The 13570-nt window shown below is 38.1% G+C and overlaps 1 protein-coding gene across 4 annotated transcripts; it reads right to left on the bottom strand.

Moving 5' to 3' along the window:
• Positions 1 to 8: 8 nt before the first annotated feature.
• Positions 9 to 12578, bottom strand: pde6b (phosphodiesterase 6B, cGMP-specific, rod, beta). Of its 4 annotated transcripts, XM_029444337.1 has the most exons (25): positions 12425 to 12577; positions 10933 to 10981; positions 10099 to 10350; positions 9602 to 9913; positions 7938 to 8090; positions 6828 to 6917; positions 6588 to 6728; positions 6412 to 6486; positions 6209 to 6273; positions 5811 to 5877; positions 5655 to 5702; positions 5387 to 5536; positions 5022 to 5165; positions 4734 to 4799; positions 4431 to 4580; positions 4241 to 4348; positions 3889 to 3998; positions 3594 to 3681; positions 3410 to 3510; positions 3176 to 3283; positions 3036 to 3099; positions 2830 to 2904; positions 1984 to 2067; positions 1591 to 1735; positions 9 to 1281 (listed from the first exon to the last, which is right to left on the bottom strand). In XM_029444337.1, exons 3-25 carry the CDS (start codon positions 10255 to 10257, stop codon positions 1232 to 1234), a joined length of 2553 nt encoding a protein of 850 aa, XP_029300197.1. In that variant the 5' UTR covers positions 10258 to 10350; positions 10933 to 10981; positions 12425 to 12577; the 3' UTR covers positions 9 to 1231. The 4 variants fall into 4 exon arrangements, with proteins under 4 accessions (XP_029300197.1, XP_029300195.1, XP_029300196.1 ...); XM_029444335.1 differs by lacking the exon at positions 10933 to 10981 and having other exon boundaries at positions 12425 to 12578; XM_029444336.1 differs by lacking the exon at positions 10933 to 10981 and having other exon boundaries at positions 10099 to 10348; positions 12420 to 12577.
• Positions 12579 to 13570: the final 992 nt, after the last annotated feature.

Raw genomic sequence — 13570 nt, 5'->3', positions numbered from 1 at the left:
TTTCCTCTTTCATCAATCTATTAGTCCTGCACTAGGGCTGATCCCTGCTCCTATTTAGGATGGGTCAATTACAGAAGATGAATTTCCCCTCAGAGATTAATAAGCGGTAACTTTTTGCTGCAATTGGAGAGAGATGGTTGCTCCTGCTACCATATTATGCTAAACAAGTTGGAATTACCTTTGAGGTCCAATCAGTCAGTTCATAGTCAAATTAATCTGATCTGGAACCAACTAATTCCCAGATTTTCAACATACTCTCATTTGTAATTTTAACATTATCTGCTACTCTCTCGACATGTAACGTGTGAAGGCATCGTGATTAAGCAACTACAGGCTTGTTTGTGGAGAGTAAAGCTACATTTCTATGCCACTGCCTTTATATTCATAAAAAGTAACCATACTCTCTACAAATGTGATTTTTATTTTTTTACTGCAGCAATCTCAAGCTTGTCATCTAACTTTGGCTCTCTGCAATCAAGGTAAACAAACTCTCATTTGTAAATGGAAGTGACTGGAAGGAGTGAACATGAAATGATCATTTTGAAATATATGTACAGCAGTTTAATTATACTTCTATCTACCCATCATCTGAATTTACATTCTGAACCCCTAAATAAATATTACATTAATGTACAATTATACTGTACAGTATGTTTGAAAACAGAGCTCCAAACACGATATACAATCTGCAGCAAAGAATTACTTGTATAATTTGTTTACTCTTACATATTACAAATACTGTGCATGGGTATCACTTACTACGCAGATATATGTACACATGTTATCCTCTCATTTTTACATTAAAGAAACAATAACAATAAATGTAAAAGTTTGTCCCACAACAAGCACACACAGCATCTCTGCACCATCTGAACTAACAAGGAAGCTGACACTGTATGATGAGTGTTAACCTAATATTCAAAAATCCCCTTTACTCTGGATTCATATTTAATTAAAATAGAAGTAGTCATGATTGTTTTTGTTGTTCCTCAGTGATGTTTTTCCCAGATGTGGTGTCCTGCCTTGCTCTGAATTCATTTGTTTGGCTCACCTGGTTAGCGTCACTTAAAGTTACATTTTTCCTTGGTGAGGTTTCTCTCCTCATTCGGGTTTTTTCTGAAAAAATACATCCCCGCTGTGCATTCACTCACTTATCCTTCCTGACTTTATCAGCAGTTTTTCCTTGGCGATGAGATGTGCACTCCCATCATGTGCACAGGTTTTTGACCTGTTAGCACACCGAGCAGGTCTTGGAGCCTCCACCACTGTTGTTTGCAGGAGCTGGTAGACAAAGACATCAAATAAAAGAGTCAGTGTTGTTGTGGATCAGCAACATTTAGTAATTAGGCCTGTTTTTGTGATTTGGCCAAAATCCAGTATTCAAAATAAACAATAACCCAACTTTAACATTTTAGGTTCAGTGTTCCTTGTGATGGTAGTACTAGCTCCACATAGTCACACTTCTAAAAAGCCATCAGGCGATACAAAATGGTAAACAATGGCACACAAATGACTGAGATTGGGCAAACATCAGGGCAGCGGTTCTAATACATTTCACAGTTGTGCGATTATTCCAAACAATCACTGCACCTTTACTGGGCTCTTTAGCGGCCTTCTCATCCTCTAGGGCTTTGAGAGTAGCCTCATACTCTACTTTTTTATTATTCCACTCCTTCCTGTTATTTAGGATGCCATCCAGCATGGGCTGGATTTGTGGGTGGAAGCGAGAAAACTCCTGAAAAGAGTCAAAGACAAATCACGTTAGAAAAACGTTTGTAAAGAGGAAAACAGATGATTGATGCTCCAATGACAATAAGTGAGCGAATGTGCTTTTGTTTTTGGCAGACCTATCATAAAAGGTATATGTACAAAATTACACAAAAATAAAGCAGGAAACCTCCAAATATATACTAAAGAGATGATTTGCTATATGTAAACTGAAAAGAACCAGATAATCAGTCAAAATGCATTATTAAACATTACCTTATAGACAAACGTGCAGACAAAGTCAATGAAACCACACTGTAGCTTTGGAAGTTCTGCTGACTTCTTCCTGTCCATCATGGGCTGGTGGGAGGGACATAAAGTGTTTGAGTCAAAAACACAATAACATCCAGGAAATCAATAACTTGCTGCTCAAGTGACTGGGAGTAGATTTGTGTTACTAAACATCCTGCCTGACCCTTTTCTCCTTGTTTCTGAGAAGTTTAAATGATCTCTGGTTAGTTCATGTTTTAACATTCTTGTGTTAAGGAGCTTAGTGAGCACAATGCCTAAAACGGGAGCGGTACTTTAATCAGGGCTCAATCAATACTTGATATATATAAATGTAGCTGTAGGTTGGACAAAGACACTACAACAAGCCAGATGCCACTGCATTTGTCAACAAGGCAATATGCCACTGGATGGTCCGAAGCTACGAGTCAACAGAAGCAAAAACAACAAAAGTAAAACGACATGTTCTACATATTTCACATTTTAAATAGATTAGTCGATAGACAGAAAATTAAGCAAAAATGCCCAAAATAATCTGGTTCCAGCTTCTCCAGTGTATTCACATCTTTTTATATTAAACACTTTTTGTGTTTTGGACAGTTGGTCAGATAAACATTGGATATATATTTATATTTTTCACTATTTCCTGACATTTCATAGACCAAACGATTAATAAAAAGGGGAAAAAAGGCAGATGAATAGATAATGAAAGTAGTAATACGACACCACTAATAGCCTACACAGATATTCACTGATACTAACGTGCTTTCACATATGCACATTTTCAACAAAGATACAAATCTAAACATTCACTACAAAAACGAGTAAACTCACAATAGGTTCTTGTTCCAGTACTGTCCTCTCCAGGTCACCTTGCTCCCAAAACTCTGCTGCTACAGACAAGGCAACCTGAAAGATACACACACAAAAAACACACACACACACACACACACACACAGTTATCTGTAGAAACGCTGCACAGTCGTACGTATACAAACACTCAGCGCTACACTAATTTATTATATTGTTGTGCTTCTCACCTTGCTCTGCACCTCCCAAGGCTTGGTGATGGCTGACAAGTCACATGCGGTCATCATCATAGCCCTGAAATAAAAAAAGATTTAGAAGATCAGAGATTTTTAAGGGAACAAAGAACAACGTACATGCTCGTTGTACTCACATGAGGATTTCTTTTCTGGTAGTTTCTAGAGACATGAAGTCGACCCACTTCTTTTCATCCTCATATGTGTGTGAAAGATCTACGATCTTCTGGAACATCGTTCTTTTCCTGGCAAGGTACGAGGAGAGGAGCCATTTCAACATTTAACATTATGTATTTTTACAGTGTAAAGATAAGAGAGAGCAAAATAAGGGAATAATCAAATAGAGCAAGTCAATGAGAGATTATGCTGACTTGAAATAAAGAGCCAGGTCGGTGGCAATGATGGCAATGTCCGTTAGATGAATCACATGGTCTACCTGTCGCCTGTTAAGGTTCTGGTAGATATTCAGTGACTGCGGATGAGATAAAAGAGAGATGGGCATCAGTCATAGTTAGTGACAGGGAGACATTTCAGTAACGCTCAAGTCTAGTTCACCTCGTCAGCCAAGAGGAACTTTCCCATCTCCAGATGGTGTCGTTCCAAGATGGAGGAGCCATGTAGCTTGGCCAGAGGGTTGGCAGATCTTTTGGGTGTAAATAAGATTCCTCAGATATCATCAGAATTAAACAAATAAACAACAATCACCATCGGTTTCAAGTCTAAGGCTTCAGCATAGCATATGACTTTATTGGTTTTAAGGATCATTGACCCATGTACTACAAATAGTTCCAAACTTTATCCAAAAAAAAATGTTATACTAAGAAATGTAACAGTTTCCAACAGCACTTACTTGACTTGGTACAAGTTGTTGGTCCCTCTGTGATCCAGATCATGGAGGAAGCCTGCAGTTATCATGGCCATTACCTCCAAGTCAGTGTAGTACCGTTTCAGCATTCCCGTCTGAACACACACACACACACACACACACACACACACACACACACACACACACACACACACACACACACACACACACACACACACACACACACACACACACACACACACACACACACACACACACACACACACACACACACTTTGTAGATACTTTTCCATTTAAAAGAAGAAGCTTCCAGGCATTGTAATGGAATAGTGCTTTCAGAAATGTAAGCAGGGTAGAAAAGAATAAAATGCAGTACTGTTAAGAGTGTGAACATGGTTTGTCCCACGTTGAAGCCATGACGCCAGTTGTGGTAGGTGATTTTTCTGTAGCCTTTACTGAGCGAGTACATGAACCGGACCAGCGCCTGAGAGGAGAGAATCGATTATTCACATGTGATTGGTGCTTTATAATAATGTATAATAACGTTGTATGTGTCTCTATATCACCTCTTGAGGGACCTGGAACTTCTTGACCACCCCGACCTCATAGTACATCTGGACCCCGCACTTCACCAGTTCCATCTCTGTGCAGTTAAAATCCGAAAAGCGGAACTCGTAGATCTCAAACTTCTTGATAAGTGGAGGTAGGTCTTTTTTCTAAGAGGCGAATAAACATAACAAAAGCAGAGTAAGATAAAACTATGTACACAACATTCATGGCAGACAGACAGACACCTAATCTTTTCTAAAGATTAGGTGCTACTTACGGGACAGATTGAATGTGCGGACACTAAATTACAGACAAGTTACCAGGAGATCTAGGAGCTCCTCCTCTTCACAATCTCTGGGTTCACGGCCATAGACATCTCTGGTGTTCTAGGAGAAATGAGAAAAAACATTTGAGGTTGAAATGCAAGTACAGAAGTAGTTATAGATAATCAGACTGAAAGGAAAGTGTGTAACATGGATGCTGCTTTGTGGTGGTCCAATTTTAATTTGAAATCATTTATTTCAAACAAATTAAAAATATAAAATAATTATAATAAAAAAATATTCCAATGTTTTTTAAATAATTAACTTTAATGATACAGTACTGACCAGGACATTCTGAATCTCATCGTCCCGACATTTGATATGGTAGAGCACCATATCCTGAGCGATGTCTTTACGATTCTCCAGCTTGTTCATCTTATCGTAAGTGTCCGTGTTCAAAACAGACCAGCCCAGGAACTGGGTCAAAGCCTGAGAAAAAGGGATTAGAATATGAACTTGAACTTCATTACTCACAGACAGTCCCAACTAAATAGCTTGCTAGACTTTTTTTTTATCATACCAAGATGAGCTGAATCACTGTTTCTAATTTAAAACTGTATTTTTGATTATTTTAGTATGAGAGACTTTATAATGTAGAACTATTTGATGCATACAAAAATCTCCCAAAACATTTAATTGTGTTAATATACCTCCATGAGCTGCTCATCCTGATCATCGAAAGGCTTTCCGTCTTTTCTGTTGTAAAAAGTGGCCACACCGACTATCTCTTCTTTTTTGTTGACAATTGGCAGCGAGAGAACATTTTTTATTGTCCAACCACTGCTGTCGAGTGGCTCAGTCTGCAACATTGGAACAACAAGCATGTGGTACAGTGTGAACATCTGAGTAACCCTGGACTGGTTTTTGTAAAGTCATCTCTTTTACCTTTCAGCAGAGCTTAGCCAGCTAGTCTCTTACCTGAAACTTGAACATCTCGTCAGCAGCTGTATTCATGATGTTACAAATCTGAGGAGCAGAAAGAAACAGACGGATTGAGATGGAAGATGTGCAAATACATTCATTAACTTCCAACGGATTCATCAGCTTGTAGTAATATAATGAAAAGAAACTCACAAAACCACTCTCAGCAACATAAGTAGGCAGGCCGCTACTCAAGGCCCAATGATCTGGAGTCGGATTGCTGTGTGACAGATGGGAAAGAAGATATGTTAGCAGATATGAGCACACATTATGTCAAAACCAGCAAGAAAGCAAGCAAAACTTTGATAAAAAATTATAATTTAAATGAAACTAGGGTTCAGTACTCACCCTTGTGTTATTAATGTTTTTAAAATGAATATCATTCACAATTAAGTAACATGCTAAATAAATATATCAATTCTACTTCAATTACGCCGCTGCCCTTTTATGGCATGGCTGTAACCACCTGGCTATCAAGACGCTCCCCATGACCACATTTAGAAATACTGTTCAGACTAAAGCAAACAGTCAATTGAAAAACAATAACTCACGGTATTACTTTGATGTCTTCTTTTCCATGTAGTATATAGTCAATCACTTTGTAGAAAATTATCTCCTGAAGGAAAAAATAAAAACAAAAGGGATTAGGTTTAAAACAGAAAAAAGACCAAGGGCAATACATCTACTGTGAAGCAGAGTGTTATAATGTAACTGTGATAATAATGTTAATGATAAATGAAATAAAAGAATGTACCCTGCCATCAGGAGTGACAGGGCCAGAGTAGGGTGCCTGCTCTCCCATCAACACTGGCCAAATATCAAAGAACTCCTGGAGGAAGATAGACACATTGGATTTAGCACTTCATGGTAACAAAGGCATGAACACAAAACACAGGATATTACAGGCAAAGACACAGAAAGACTCCGTACCTTCTCCTTTGTCATGTCCAGTAAACCAACAGAGTAGCGGTCACAGTTGAGGTAGGCTCGGACTGTGTACAAGGCTTTGTGAAACTGTCGCTCAATGTCTGTCAGCTCTTCAAATACCTTGTTGGCAGACCATAGCAGCAGCTAGGACACATAACACACATACAACTTGTAAAGCATTCAGTAATGCAGTGGACATGCAGTAATTCTGTATTTGAGTAGAATGAACAGCCAAACTCTCACCTGTCCTTTACGGGTCTCACAGCTGTGGAGGTAGCTCAGGTGGTAGATCTTCAAGTTCAAAGTGGCAATTTTCAGATACTTTAAAAAAAGCTAAACGGACAAATAAGAAAAAAGAACGCAATATAAAAACATGATTTGAAACACAAATGATATATTATCAAACAGCATAAGCTCTAAAATGCCCCATCAGTTTAGATCTCTCAAGCTTTTTGCTAGTTGCAGAAAATAATGTGCAAGTAAAATTAATCTTTGCTGAATAAACACTATCTGTGCTTTGACACATAACAGACTAATTGACTGACTATATATTAAAGGTAAGTGAATCTTTAAACTCAGTGTGCAAAACAGCTACATGACTCAAAACCTACTTCAGAATTATAATAAGCATTATGACAAAACTGAGGCACGTGAAATGTTTGATTTAGTCGTTCTTTGACAAATCTCCAACAAATCAGGGAGCTTCCTCATCATTTCGTCTCCACTCTACTTTTCTTATCCTTTCCTTTCTTCCATTATCTTTTTATATTAGACTTGTGAGATGTCAGATAATGCTCTTAAATTAATTAGATTGGCATTTTGTAAGTGCAAGGTAATGATGATATTCAGGCAGATAACAACCCTGGCAAATACAACTACAATGTAAAACACACATTTCCTTGTGAATCATATTCTATAAAAATGTTTTTGGGAATATCTTGATTTCTGCTGCTGTCATTTAGATAATATAGGGTACTGAACTTTTATTTATTCATTTTGTGGCTAATGATGTCATACCCTTTCTTATAGTTACGTACTGTTAATGAAGTCATCAACGTGCTGCAGATCTAAATCCATAAACACTTGACCACCTCAAGCTTATACTCCTAATTGGGATTAATGACCTGCACAGTATACTGAACACACACTCGTGGCAGTTCATCACAATTTGAGATAATCCAAAGGTTTTAAAAGGGCCACAATTAAAAAGCTGACAGGAACAGATTCCGTACAATAGTTCATGTTGAAGAAACTATGATTTAGCAAGATCTCTGATCATCTGACTGCTCTGAGTTCATATGTGCTGGAGCTGTGAGCGCTTTGTGCATCGGTGTTTGTGTGGTCGGGACTCACATCTTCATCCTCAGCAGTGAAATGTGGTCCTGTGGTCTTGTTTAGAGCCATGATCACAGCCACCAAGTCTTTGCCGTTGAGGATGGGGGTAGCCATAATGTTCTGGGTCTTGTATTCTGTGAGATCGTCGACGAATGAGCTGAAGTGCTGGCTCTAAAAGGCAGAAGATACATTGCAAATGCTTCATTACTATTACTATGTACATAAAACGGAATTGAATTGAAAAATACATTTGGTCCAAAACTACATTTATAGCTTCTTTAATATGCAGTAGATTTAATGCAGCTCAATAGGATTCCTAATCAAATCATGAGATAAATTACATTAATTGCCTTTAAATTAGTACTTTTATGAAGTACAGAATAAATGTCTCTTTATTTAAATGTCACGTGGTAGGTAGGTAGTTCTAGCCCTCTAAAATATTACAATTTGGACCGAAACAAAGACCATTATTGTAACAGTAACCCAGATGACGACTCACTTGACAATAATCTATTTGGATAAGTACCAAAAACATCTAATGAACTGGAAGATAAATTATGCAAACACAATGTCCCACAATGAAAGGATCAACCAGCTGTTTCCCACTGTTTGATTATCAAGGTGATTTCCTTATGACACTGCAGTTCTTAATTAAAATGGGCATAATATGTAGTTTAGTCTGTATGGAGGCAGTGTAAAGTAAAGTTGTTTTGATCTGTTTTAGATTCCTGCTGACTAAATGCCAGAGGCGTCTAATCCACAGCTAGAGCAGAGGCTGATGGGATCTGGAAATAACTGGATTATGTCTGACAAGGGGATTTACACTCTCACTTGGTAAAGTATAGATACATGTCACTAACTCCTCCTTTACTTACTTTATTTACATCATAGGTTTAGTGTCAAAACTTTACATCGGTTGAGTTTGATATATTATTGTTCCGTTTTTACTGCATAAACAGAAGAGTGGGTGTTAAATCTACACAAACTAGGTTTTAGATCTTGGCTGCCCAATACTGTGCTTTCACACCAGTGCATTATTGACCACCTCCCGAACTAAAGCTGCATCAGAGCATAGGATGTTTCTAGATTGCATCTGTTGTACTTTATGTTGTAACTATAGCTCATTTTCTATATTGGGAGATGTAGAATACATTTCCACAGTTTGCATCATTGTAAGAATTTAGTTAAAAGTCAAAAATGTTCTAGCCACTCCCAACAAAATACAATTTGAAGTTGGCTCTGTCTCTTTTCATTATTTTATATTAAAACCATGCCCCACCTGAGATTAACAATTCAGTTGTCATGGATGCCATAGCCTTATTACCTTTTTTAAATGCCAACTATTAACATTTATCCATCTGCAACATGCTTTTAATTTAATTAACATTTAATTAATGAGTTAATTGTGTGACACTTACGAGCTACAATGGCGTTCAGAAACAGGATAGCTTGCTCTGAGATCAAGATGCAATTGTTAGAAGATGAACATTTAACTATTAGTTAAAGCCCGATGTGTGGGATTTTAAAATTGAAGGCTGTGGCGTCATCGGGTGGCAGTATCAGGAATGACGCTGTGACAGACAGCAGTGCAGATATGCTCAACATCTGCACCCCATCCAAATAGAGCTTCATCATTCTAAGTTTAAGATTACTGTTCATTGATGCATTTTTTCCCCACTAACCTCTGAGACATCTTTCACGTTAACAGTTTTCTTGGTCAGGGCCACGTGGCCGACTATTCCCATGTCCAGCGGATAGACGATCTCAGAGTCCGGTGGCACCACACAGTCATCAAACTCTGCCTCTGTGTTGACATTGAAGAGCCTTGTGGCGAGCTCTCCGATGCCGTTCCGTTGCCGGTACATGAACAAGCTGCACCGGTCGGCGTGGATGAGTGCACTGATTCTCTTTAGGATCTTGAAGACCACCTTTTCCACGTTGATGTTCTCCTGCATGTCTTTGATCAGGCCATACATGATTTGGCTTTCTTCGACCTTGAAACAGAGCGAAAAATAACCCACTTTTTAGATTAGGACATTCATAATAAGCACAGAAGTTTGCCAGAGGTTATATTGTATATAGATACATTTATGTGGGGTAACTCTGGCTGCGCAACTATGGCACTATCTGCTCCTTTTTTTCTTAATAGAAATAAAGTAGTGAAATAATAAAAATGTACCTGAGTGAGCTCCTGGAACTGGCTGAAGTCGATCTGTTTGTCTGGGAGTCCTGACGCCTTTGAAATGGAGGCAGGGCTCATCTTCTTGGCAAAGTACTGTTTAGCAAAAGCAGGGTTCCCCTTGAGGAACTTTTCCACGTCTTCCTTTTGCACACCCATGGTTCCTTCTTCCTCCTCTTCTACCAAATGTTCCTGTCTTCTTCCTCTTCAGCTCAGTGATGGAGCTCCCTGAACGAGCTACTTTCAACTCCTCTAAATAGAAATTCAAGGAAGAGAATAAGCACAACAAAACACAAAGCTACTGGTTTATCCAGCTATTCACCCTAAGAAAAACAAATCTTACCCAGGTATTACACACAAAGAGCAAAAACAGAAATGGACACATTCAAATGCAGGTAAAAAATAATCCCCCCTGTTAATGGGATGAGCGGACGGAGTGAGGGAGAGCCCTGAGGAGAAGGCAGAGGGCTGAATCCAAACAATCCATCTGTCATCAGCAGATAGTGCTGAAGGTTAGCAGGGATTGGCCTATGCTAAACTTGTCAGCTGATCATCTTGTAATGGATATGTGGGCGAAATCCATCCAGCCTCCAATGTGCTTCAATACATTTAGTAACTTTGTAACAGCACAGAAATATCAAATATATCTGCATGAAAATATACTGCATGTAAAGCACCAAGACTTTCTTTTCACTGCACTTTAGGATGTTCAATGTAAGCATTGAAACAAATTAGCAATTCCTTTCCACATATTTCAATTGAAACTAAATCAGCAAACATCAACCATAGAAAAAAATGAAGTTGGAAAATATTTTTATTTTTTTGGAAACTTACAAAATAAAAGCTGGAAAATAGGATAAATCTGAGGCAGGCTTTGGGTACTCTGTAAGAGAGAGGGATACAAATGTAGTAATCCCTGTATTTCTGATACATTTCCTATTTAATGAATGATAGAAGTACAAAAATGTATGATACACAATTATACATCCATGAGTATTTTTAGTTTATCTAAAATCTTCCATATTATTATGTTTCAGTTGTGATGTGTCATCTACAGTACACTGTTTCTGTCTATCTCTCTCACACATGCTGGTCTACCTGTACAAGCTCTTTAAGTCCTTATTAAACAAGGCCTCGTCTGGCATAAGCCCTATTTAGTTAGGACACTAGCTGATTATCTCAGCACCCCAACTCTCCATCTTTCTCCACGTGCAATCTTTAATAGTCTACTTGTAGTAGACTAGTAGTAGTAGCTTTCTGAGTTTTTCCATAGCAGTCCATTTTCCATAGCAGGTCCATTTTCCATGACAGTCGTTAACATGTTTAAGAGACTGATGGTCAATGATATCCTGAGAAGGCTGAGGGAGTAAAACCAGCTAGAAGCTAGACACTAATTTAACATTATGTTTGATAGCAGTGTCATCAAACATGGAAAAAGATGTATGTGCTTCTGTAAGAAAGTTAATCCTTTCGTTCAGAGCAGGGAGGACCGGTCTATTATAAGGTTCCATAAACACCTTAAACAAAAGGTCAAATCGATAATCTGCTTCCACTTTAATAGACGTAGGTCCAGAGTGTTTGTGTACACATAGAATGAGGGAGGGAGGGCATAGAGATTTAACTTATTCAGTGTTTGATAAGTAATAATGTGGACCTGTGGTGTGTACAGTGTAAAACCCAAGTGAACACTTGGATGATCTCTGTGAATGCTGTTCTGTACAGCAACATGTTTTCTTAACTTCATTGTGATTGAGAAATAGTTCCAGGTTTAGAAACTGCAATCAAAATGTGAGATATTTTTGCAATTGTTATCTATGTGCATCTTAATGGGGAGGCCTTAATAGTTAACATTTCCATCTGTTAATACAAGCCTGCATATCACAGTGGATCAGATTGCAGTAAAGAAAAGTCCACAGCCACGATAGCTTTACGCACAGTAGTGCTTTCAGCTTTTAATTGTATTTATTTATTGATTTGACTTATATATTATACAAGTCTATAAATGTGCCAGTATTAGCCACCCAGCTAATTTTCGACTACAGTCCTTTAGCAAGATGTGTTGACACCAATGAGTTGCTACAAGCTAAAGTTAATGCTATCATCTGGTCAAACTCACAATAAAGCAAACATGCTAATAAGCATGCTAATAACAAAAGCAGGTGCAGTGGCGTTGTTGGGTGGAAAAACTAAAGTATAACGTTATGAGGAAAAATTATAACTTAAGTGAATTCCTTCTCAATTAAACATCTGCTCTGTCAAGCTCATGGTAAAGCTAATTCAGCAGTTAGCCATTTCTTCCTGGTGTAACGTTACTACTCTACCTTACATCTGTGTTGTTTTCTTTTTGTTGGTCTGGTGGGTTAACCTTTCAACTGTGTGATGTCGAAGATAATAATCCGCGTTGTTCATAGTGAGGCAGTTATCTTCTTTAAAATAAATACCGTACTAATTTCTGTCAAACAATGTCAACGGTTATTTGGCAAATAGCTAATCAAGTTGCACCTGGGCAACAGGCAATCAACTTCGGGCATGCGCACTGTTGGTTCCCCACAGCATGAGCGCGTGAGACGTAAGCGATCAAAACACCATTTTAAAACGGTTCTATCCTGCCACTGACCTTACAATAGTGATAAACAAAAGTTTTAGAGAATTTTCATGTCAGAATTATATTAATTGATATTACTCAGAAGTTCAGAACCACTAAAACACAATATGTTCTGCCGCCAGCAGGTGGGGCTACATTAAATCACACTTACAAATACAGTAGGCCTATGTCCCTGCTTGTTATCCAATCTATTTGTAACATAAGGACCACTTTGAGTTTATGTAGATGTTGGACTTATTTCTTCTGAATATGGTTGATTAGTGTGTTTACAGCGAATCATTTTCAAGCTTCTAAAATGACATGACTGGCTGTTCATTTGTTACTCAACCATCACTTGCTTTCATTGTCTGAATTCTTAACAGATGGACAAAGGAACAATAACATGACCATACATATGGGCATGTAAGTGTTGTTTAATGATGGACTTGAAAAAATGTGAATATATGACTAACAACACTAAGGCCAAATCTTCAGTCAGCTAGTGTTGTGAGTCACTAGGCTACTATCCTACAGTTATACCTAATGTACAATGTACTTGTTGCAATGCTAACATTCACCACAAGACAGCAGCAGTCCCATATCGTTGCACCCGTACACATTAAAGCCCTCACAGCCCTGGTCCTGAAGAGGGAATAGGCTACATGATAATGGATATGGATGGATATGTTCGAAAAATCAATGAAGAAGGAAGCTTTATATTGTGTTTGAATGTTACCAAAAAATGGAAATATACAAGTCAGATCTCCCTAAACCTCTCCAGCCCAAGGCTGGGAAAAACTGTCTTACCCTAAAATGTCTCTCTCTTATTTATTTTTACATATAATATACCAACAACACAACCCTCAACACCATCACATGTCTCCATGT

The sequence above is a fragment of the Cottoperca gobio genome, chromosome 12, assembly GCF_900634415.1.
Source record: "Cottoperca gobio chromosome 12, fCotGob3.1, whole genome shotgun sequence".
In the NCBI taxonomy this organism is placed as follows: Eukaryota; Metazoa; Chordata; class Actinopteri; order Perciformes; family Bovichtidae; genus Cottoperca; species Cottoperca gobio.
Note: the sequence above shows the minus strand (reverse complement) of the source record. Positions and strands in the feature narration are given on the sequence as shown.